Genomic DNA, 9,816 nt, shown 5'->3' on the forward strand with positions numbered 1-9,816 from the left:
TTACTTGAGTTCGACTGATTGCATGCATCACACCCATTTTCTTTATAAAAACCCTTTTTTAAAGATCATTTTCTTTTGAAAAAATTTCATTTCCTCAGTTTGAGTCCAGACACACTTAAAAGTGTGTCTGAATCCCTCAAACCAAGGCTCTGATACCAACTTGAAACGTCCCATATTAACAAGTGAATTTTTTTATTTTTTAAGTCAACCAAAATAACTATTATTTCATTTGAAAAGCCCGTCAAAGGATAGAATTGTATCAAATAGTTATTAGAGCACAAAACAAGTCATAAAATCTGGAACGTCGGCAAATGCAATGCAATCACGTCGAGCTTTTCCCTTTGGAGCCAGAAGTACCTGAAACATAAACATAAGCCGTAAGCACAAAGATTAGTGAGTTCCCCCAAAATACCCCATACCATATATATATATATATATATATATATATATATATATATATATATATATATATATATATATATCAGTCCCCGCCTAGCATCCATCAGGCCCTACCCGACATCGGGCCCTTCCTACTACTCATTGGGCCCCGCCCAGTTAACAGACCCACGCGTAACATGTAGTGGGCCTCGCCCAACACATATAGTGGTCCCTGCCCAAATATACATACAAACACATGCAAAAGTTACAAATATAGCTAGCATCATATAAACATAATCCGATGGGCCGACATTGTTGCCTTTGACCTACAAGTATAGTGAAGAGACTCACATCAATCGATAACAGATAATTCTCACACCCGAGCTACTTGTCCACGAACCTCCTCACATTAAACATATCAAAACAAAACCTAATTAATCATAATCAATGGTCTATTACATACTTTCTCTATCTAGGCTAAAAGACCATTTTACCCTTCCAAAGCTAGTCCCTTCCAAACATGGCCTAAAGACCTAAAAATGACAAATTCCTCATCTGGGGTTACGTCTTCGTACTTATTCTCTACGCCATGTGTAGACCTTTTCCATAGAAAACGGGGCCAAGACAGGCTACGAGCTGCGTAGCCAGGTTTACGCCATGTGCAACCTCGTAGTTTTCCAACCTCCTCTTTAAGCCCTTAATAACTTAAGACCAAATGTACAACAATTATATTTGAATCTATTGGACATATAAAAGGATAAAGTTCCTGACTTTATTCCTTTGCATGGCTTAATGAATCCCAAAACCAAACCCTCGATTTATATTATTCTTTAATGACCTCATGAAACTCCTGCATGGGTGAAAGATAACCACAAAGGTTTCATTTTTATGACATGTGATCCTTAGAAACAACATGAAATGACAACCTTAAGCTTTGGAGTAACTTTTACTTACAAGAACCAAAACTATGCAACCAAAAGCATGCAAATCAAGAATCTAACCTAGATCTAAGCCATAAAACCATAACGGTGAGAAATTTATACCTCCATAAGATAGCAAAGGGGATGAAAGCTCTGGATCTTCAAGCGTGAGTCACACCAATCCAATATGGTAGATTTTCCTTTCTTTAAAATGCACAAAAAACACTCAGAAGGCTCAAAACAAGCTTATAAAGGATTATGGTTTCGAAATAATTGTTTAGGGAGAGTGGATGCTGAGCATGAAGAGGCCTCAAGGGACTTAAAAGTGTTTAATAGGGTTTCAACCCTAAAAATTAGGGTTTGGCAACTGTGCATCTATGCCCTGCGTAGATGGAGTTACACACCGTGTAGAGCATGCAACCCTCACATGCGCTTAATGAACTATGCCCCGTGTACTTATTACTTACGCCTAGCGTAAGAAGCATTTTTGCAATAAATTTATGTTTAAGCTACGAATGAAAAGTACCTGAGAAACGGGTATTACAATTTGATGGTCAACCCGCCAACCCTTATATTATATTAGTATTAAAAAATAGTTTTTCTAAATATTTCTTTAATTCTTTTCTCAAATTTTGTGCATTTGCATTTTACCATAAATCTTGAACATGACTTCACAAAATACCTCTAAATATTTTCTTTTTTCTCTGATTTGGGTTGGTACTTATGACTTAACACTATATTACGATTTAAAAAAGTGAATTGCGAACCAACAAACTCGATTTTGACCCCACGAACCCATATAATTAAACGGGTTAGGCAGGTCGTATCCGGGTTTGATATATCCAGATTAGGGTTGAACAATACGACACAATCAATTGTATGGGTTGTGTTCAGGTTGAGCTTTCTAATCCACCAACCCACGACTCACCAACCTAAACACAACATGATTGTCACCCTTATACTTAATCCAACTTTACTAATAGAATGTTAAAAAGGACCAAACTTTGCAACTTTTCGAAACCGCATATCAACATTTGAAGCATTTTTAAAGTTCTCCTCACCTTTCCACTTTTCGAAACCACATCGATCATTTTCAAATTTTGTCAATAAATAAATAATAACCTTAGATACAAAAATAGTTGTAAGCATTTATATAGCTTCTCTTTGTGGAAAAATGTTTGACAAAAGTTTCTCTAAAAGTTATTAAAAAAATATAAAATTACCTAAAAGCAAGATACATAAAACTCTCAAAAGCTCAATGCCAAACACATTCCAAAAGAGCATGCGATTTCATTTCATAAACAAAGAAAAATATATTCACTTGAAGAAGACATAACAATCATATACCTTTTTTGTGCTATAAATCTTAAATGATAATCTATTAAAAAAAATCATCTTTTTGATTTCCTTTTCATTTTTCTTCTTTTACTTATTTACCACATGCACCTATAACAATCATACACCCAAAACTTTTATCTACAAATTAATATAAAGAAGGAAGAAGCCAAAGATTAAAAAGAGCAGAAGCTATAGACAAACACCATGACAAAAACGCCATTGCAGCTGACAATTGATATCTGCTACACAATTTTCTTCCACAAAAAAATGCACCAGCTTCTGTAATCATGAAATCAGCAACACTTGCTGTTGAACATGCTGCTGCTAGTGATAAAAATGATAACACCTGTCATCATCATCTTCCATTAGTTAGCATCTCAAATACAGATACAGATACACAGATCCAGACATACCCAGTCTCCAATAACGATGATGGACACTATTTGTATTTGGCGAGAAGGTCGTTTTACAAATACAGAAAATGCATCCACCATTGCGAGGGTTAAACTCCATGGAATTGTTAACCCTTTGATTGTCACCAAAAAACTGACAAGAATGTAAGAAACCGATTAAAAGTTATACTAAAATATCATTTTAAACAATGTAGATTGAAGGCTGATAGAATATGCAGCTTCATAGCTTTAAATTCCTGCAAAGCATTAACTATTGTCGGTTGTTTCACAATTTTTATAACAATTTTTGTAGACTACAGCTCGTGTGTTCGATTGCTAAAGTAAATTTGTGCCTAATTTCGAGCTTTCTGATCATAAAATGCAGATTACAAACCGCTAATAACAAAAGGTGAATTAGAATGAAAAAGGTAAAGAAGGCATTTGATGATGATCTAGTATGGCTTTCGTAATACCAATTAAACTTCATAATTTGAGTACTATTGAGGCGCTAAATGACGAAAGGAACAGATATGAACAACGGAAAATCGAAAGTAGAGACGCAGAATTACCAGAAAGACGTATAAGCGTAGAATTCAACACCGACGCACATGAAAAGGAGGGAAGCAACAGAGAATACGGTTTGTCCCAATCTTAGGGCTAAACTTGCGCTTGTTCCAATTGCCCCTGGCAATTCTTCATCCATGGATTCCCTCCACGAATCTCCTACTACGAATATCTGTTAATTCTGATCGGAAAGTGATTGCAATTGAATTGAAGAATGATGATTCCTGGTTGGAGCGTTGGAAGATGGTCATAGCGATTGGTAATCGTGCGTAACAGCCATTCCACGTTTCTTCTTCTTTGTCACAATCAATTCGATGGAGTTTCGAAATCAAATTTGGCTTGGTGTGTGTGTGTGTGTGTATGGCGTGTTCAGAAATATACAAACTATTTGATTAAGAAATTAATGGTTGTTGTGAGACGACGGAGGCCGGAATTGCTCCTTTGACTTCTACTTCGTATTCTTTAATCGTTGACATAAATTTTAGAAGATATAAAGTGGAAAATATTAAAATACACATGACTTTTATAGAAAGGTATATATGCTAAAATAATATATTATTTTTATATTATATATCAATATATTTCTAGACAAATTTCCATAAAAGGTCTTTGTAGTGCCTAAAAAATATAAAATTTTGAACATGGTTGGGTTGGGCTGTGAGAGTTTGAAATATTGTACTAGATGTCTTTATGAATAATACTGTTGGAAAATGAAGTTTAAATGCATGTAAAATGAACAGAATACCATTAGTGATGTATTTTTTCTTCCTTTTTAGTATTTTATACATAAAAAATATAAAATGGATCTCATCTCTATCCTTTCCATTTTTCATGTTTTCTTTGGACTAATGAGAGTAGAAATTAAGCTAAACACCTTAACCCCAAGTTGTGTAAGACATACAATTGACACAGAAGGATGTGTCCTATAAATTTTTTGGCGGGTTTCTTGATTATTGTGCTCACTATGGTGGATTTTATTTACATGAAACTTTCAATGACAAAGCGGGAAAAATTCGATCCGTTACAATCCTCCCCCCTTTAAGAGTATTTCGTCCCGAAATCAGGAACCAGAACAAACAAGCAAAGATAATGAGCTCTCATCTCATCCTCGATCTCCCAATTCATGTCGCCTCGATGCTTATTCTTCCATAATACCTTCACAAGCTTTACATGCTTCTTTCGCACTTGCTTGGTTTATCGCTCTAGAATTGCTTCGGGTTCCTCCCCTAGTCATTTAGACTCGTCAACCTATAGCTCATTTAATGGTATGATAGTAGACTCTTCTACCAATCCTCAAGTAGCACACATGAAACACATCGTGAATCCCTCCAACTATGGTGGTAATTCCAGTCTGTAAGCCTGATCGATGATACGCTCTAGTTCGATAAATGGACCAATATATTGGGGTCATAACATGCCTCATTTACAGAAGAAAATAATTCCCTTCCAAGGTGATACTTTCAACATCATCTTCTTGCCCACCTCAAAAGTCTTTGGTATGTGCTTCTGTTCTGAATACTTCTTTTGCCTCTCCCGAGCTACCCGCAAACGATCACGAGTTATTCTCACCTTATCCTCAGTAATTTGCATAATTTCTGAACCTACAAAATGTTTCTCGCTTGTATCCAATCAACATGTGGGAGTCGGAAAATTCCTCCGGTAAAGCATCTCATATGGTGTCATATCGATACTAGAATGGTAAGTGTTTTTGTAGTTAAACTCCCACTAAATGCAAGTGAGTATTCCAACTTTCATCATACTCAATAACACACGCTTGTAACATGTCCTCCAGAGCATGTATTGTTCTCTTGTTCTGCTCATCAGTCTGGGGATGATAGGTTGTTCTCAAATGCACTCTCATACCAATTCCTCCTGAATTTTCTACCAGAACCTTGAAGCAAACCGACTATCTCGATCAGAATAATAGATAATAGTACTCCATGACATACAACTATCTCCTCCACATACATCTTGGCCATCTTTTCTAACTTCTCGTTCTACCTAGTTGCCAAAAAGTGGGAACTTTTCATCAATCGATCCATTATTACCCAAATCATGTCATTACCCCACATAGTCTTAAGTAATTTGGTAACAATATCCATTGTAATCTTATCCCATTTCCTTTTGGGAATCTCCGGCTGTTGAACTGCACCATAAGGTTGTTGGTGATCAGCTTTGACTTACACACAAGTCACACATTGTGTTATGTACTTTGGTATCTCCACCTTCATACCCGGCTACCAATAATTGGTACTTGGTGGATAAATTACTTCTATATATGTGTCACACCCCGAAACCGTGTGGCGGAAAAGTTCCGGGGCGGAGGACGTCATATATAGCATCACAACCAATGAATAACAACAATCATAGCAACACAGCCATTACAGTGAATACATTTGTAAAAACGTTTACATTTGTTTGAAATTTAGTTTGAATTACATCCACTAGTTTTGCATAGTAAAAACTTCAAAACGCTTAATGCTTCAGTTCCTCGAAAATCCAGCAAGTACCTGTCTATTGATTTCCTGAGAATACAAGCAGTTTGAAAAATATCAGCATAAAGCTGGTGAGTTCATAAGAAATAATTTGTAATGAAAACTTGTTGATGCACGAGTCGAAATGTTTGTGTAATCTCCAAAAAATTCGATATTTTCTTTAGTGAAAAACGTAGCGTTATCGATTTCGTATACAACCGTGAATCTTCGTTTCTGAAAAATCGTAGTGGTATGCAAAAATACTACCTCATGTGACTTACTAAAGTTAATCATGAAGCATAAGTATTTAATATGTAACACCGTAGCATAAATGATTCGGTTTTGAAAACCCTGGCTCGGCCAGTATGCATAGTGTATTTAGTTCTATTTGGTATAAATAAAATTGCTCAAGAAAGTCAGGTTGGTAAACCAAAGGTGATTTATACATAAAGTGAGTTGTATAACCATGCTTGATATGAATAGTGACCTTTCCAACGTTCTTCAGGCGTTGATTGAAATGACATTTGTACATCTCAGGCGTGCCTGCCTAACTGTAGCTAGCAGACCAGATGTGGCATTGTCAGTCCCAAATAGATCTATTCATAAATCTCATGCTCTCCCTCCAGGAGACTATGGTTATACAGTGGTAGGATTTATCCCTGTACACCTAAGGGTACAGTAGTGAAGTAGTGCCTCACAGTATCGTACAATCTAGTTTACATGAAGTGCAATAGCGTTCTACCGTAGTGAAAATCCGTATGTATAACGTATATAGTGATAATTACAGTTATGAAAATCATGATGAAGCAGTGATGTAAACTGTAAACGTTTTTTGTTCCCATGCATATGTTTAATAGTGAAAGTTTCTATGCTCGATAAGTTTTAGAAAAATCCCAAACTATACCGATTATAGTTTGCATGTATGACGTAGCGAATAGCGTGTCCGGAAAAACTAAGCAATTTTAGTGAAAACGTCCCTTATGCTCAGCATAGTAAAAAAAAGGATTTAAAGTATGAGATTTGCATAAGTTTTATGTATATTCTAGAAAATGTTTATGTTTAGCTTGTATCCCCCCCCCCCCCTGAAAACATTGAAAATGCGGAAAAATGTAGGGGTATGAACTCACTGTTGTTGCGTGTAGTTGTTGACTGAAAAGGAGATTCCCGAGTTGTTGCACGCGACACTTAATGAAATCCTATTATCAAATAAATACGTATGCGTATCTAAATTAGCGATTTTGATAATTAAGGTGTCAGAAAAACACTTGAATTCAGTTGAGGAATGTTACCGAGACTTGCTTGAATCGAAGAAATGAGTTTTCAGCCAAAAGTACCACAAAAAAGGGGTGTTTACGGTTTCTGAAGGCTTGATGAGTTTACAGCCGTAAACTCAAGAACAGAGTTTATGGTCTTTGAAGGTTGGACTGTAAACTCGGAAAAATGGTGTTTGGATGCTGATTCCGACGAGCTGAGTGTTTCCAGACGTTCCAAAGGGCTCCAAACGGTGTTTTTCGACGTTTCCCGGAGTTTAAATGCGTTTTTGAGCGTTTACGGTTTGAGTTTCTTAGAGGAGGAGAGAATGTGGCCAGAAACGTCCTAATGAAGTAGGAGGCATCGTATTTATAGGGTGAGGTGGGGTCCACTCGTCACTGACCTTAAACGTGTTTACGGTCTTAAACGAGTTTACAGCCGTAAACTAGTTTACGGTCGTAATCCCATTTTAGACCAAAAATGTAGTTTTCTCGAGATTTTTGGATTTCCGCGCGATTTTTTTGGTTCCGACTCGTAAATAATTTAATTAAATATAACTAGATTATTTTATTAAACCAAAATTTTGACAGAAAAGTTAACAGATTATGAAATTTCATTAACGGAAAACACACAACAGAAACGGAAAAAGTTTCGGGTTGTCACATCATCCCCCCCCCCCCCCCCCCCCGGTTAGAGGGAATTTCGTCCCGAAATTCAAACCTAGAATACAAATCATGCATTAGGAAAAAGATGTGGATACTTCTGTTTCATCTGGTCTTCGCGCTCCCAAGTGAATTCAGGTCCCCGCTTGGCATTCCAACGAACCTTCACTATAGGGATGCGACTTTGTTTCGTTCCTTTGACTTCCCGATCCATGATTTCGACAGGTTCTTCCACGAAGTTGAGGTTCTCGTTGATTTCAATCTCGTCGAGAGGAATCACAAGTGTCTCATCGGACAGACACTTCTTTAGGTTTGATACGTGAAAAATAGGATGGATGTTGCTAAGTTCTCGCGGTAGCAGGAGTTTGTATGCTAAGGGACCGATCCTAACAAGGATCTCAAACGGTCCAATGTACCTTGGATTTAGCTTTCCACGCTTTCCAAAGCGTATCATGCCTTTCCAGGGTGAGACCTTCAGAAGGACGCGGTCGCCAACCTGAAACTCCAAGGGTTTACGTCTCTTATCGGCGTAGCTCTTTTGTCTATCTCGTGAGGCTTTCAGTCGTTCCCGGATTTGTACAATCTTCTCAGTTGTCTCTCGGATGATCTTAGGACCAGTGAGAGTACCATCGAGGATTTGACCCCTGGCTAGCTGCGTGTCACCCACCTCAGCCCAACACAAAGGGGATCCGCACGTGCAGCCATAAAGGGTTTTAAACGGTGCAGCCTTGTCGCTGGTATGGTAGTTGTTGTTGTAGGAAAGCTCAACCAAAGGAATATGAGTGTCCCATGATGCGCCGAAGTCAATGATGTAGGCTCTCAACATATCTTCCAAGGTCTGAACTGTCCTCTCACTCTGTCCATCAGTCTACGGATGATAAGCCGTGCTCATATCCAACTTAGTTCCAAGAGCCTTCTGCAAAGACTGCCAAAACCTCGATGTAAACCTACTATCTTGATCGGAGATAATGGATGCAGGTACACCATGAAGGCAAACTATCTCTTGGATGTAGATTCGTGTGAGTCTCTCCATCTTGAAGCTTTCTTTGATTGGTAGGAAGTGGGCAGACTTCGTCAACCGATCGACTATTACCCAGATGGCATCGTGCCCACTCGGAGACCTGGGTAACTTGGTGATAAAATCCATGGTTATCCTTTCCCACTTCCACTCAGGTATTTCCGGCTGCTAAAGTAGACCTGAGGGCTTCTGATGCTCCACCTTCACCTTGGCGCAAGTCAAGCACTTGCCCACGAAGGTTGCAATCTCCGCTTTCATGTTTGGCCACCAATAGAGCTGTTTGAGATCCAGATACATCTTATCCGAGCCTGGGTGAACGGAGTATTTAGTCGTGTGAGCCTCATTCATGACAATCTCTCTGTAACCACCGAACTTTGGGGTCCAGATTGGGTCCATGAAATAATAGACTCTGTCTCCCTTGATCTCTAGATTTCTTTCCATTCCTCTCAAGGCTTCACCAGGCATGCTCTTTGGTTTTAAGGCTTCCCGCTGAGCCTCTCTGATCTGCACGGACAGGTGGGAATGGATAGTCATTGTTAGTGCCTTCACCTTACGCCCTGAATACTCCTTTCGATTAAGGGCGTCTGCTACCACATTGGCCTTGTCGGGATGATAGTGAATTTCGCACTCGTAGTCACTAAGTAGCTCGACCCATCGTCGTTGTCTCATGTTTAACTCCTTCTGATCAAAGATGTGCTGTAAGCTCTTATGGTCGGTGAAGATTGTGCACTTGGTTCCATAGAGATAGTGTCTCCAGATCTTTAACGCAAAGACCACTGCTCCTAACTCCAAATCATGAGTTGTGTAATTGATCTCGTG

General features: G+C 38.3%; 1 protein-coding gene across 1 annotated transcript; it reads right to left on the reverse strand.

Annotated features, from left to right (window-relative positions):
- Positions 1 to 2,626: 2,626 nt before the first annotated feature.
- Positions 2,627 to 4,039, reverse strand: LOC111892468 (CASP-like protein 5C1). Its single transcript, XM_023888507.2, has 3 exons — positions 3,598 to 4,039; positions 3,050 to 3,182; positions 2,627 to 2,982 (listed from the first exon to the last, which is right to left on the reverse strand). The coding sequence occupies exons 1-3, from the start codon at positions 3,729 to 3,731 to the stop codon at positions 2,782 to 2,784; spliced, it is 468 nt and encodes a 155-aa protein (XP_023744275.1). The 5' UTR covers positions 3,732 to 4,039; the 3' UTR covers positions 2,627 to 2,781.
- Between the last annotated feature and the right edge of the window lie 5,777 nt (positions 4,040 to 9,816).

The sequence above is a fragment of the Lactuca sativa genome, chromosome 4 (genome assembly GCF_002870075.4).
Source record: "Lactuca sativa cultivar Salinas chromosome 4, Lsat_Salinas_v11, whole genome shotgun sequence".
NCBI classification, from domain to species: Eukaryota; Viridiplantae; Streptophyta; class Magnoliopsida; order Asterales; family Asteraceae; genus Lactuca; species Lactuca sativa.

Excerpts from the sequence above, each read along its gene's own strand:
- LOC111892468 (XM_023888507.2), bottom strand. The coding sequence starts at position 3,731 with ATGGATGAAGAATTGCCAGGGGCAATTGGAACAAGCGCAAGTTTAGCC. Across the intron at positions 3,183-3,597 it reads TACGCTTATACGTCTTTCTG|TTTTTTGGTGACAATCAAAG; the intron begins GTAATTCTGCGT and ends CATTCTTGTCAG. Across the intron at positions 2,983-3,049 it reads TCATCGTTATTGGAGACTGG|GTGTTATCATTTTTATCACT; the intron begins GTATGTCTGGAT and ends TGATGATGACAG.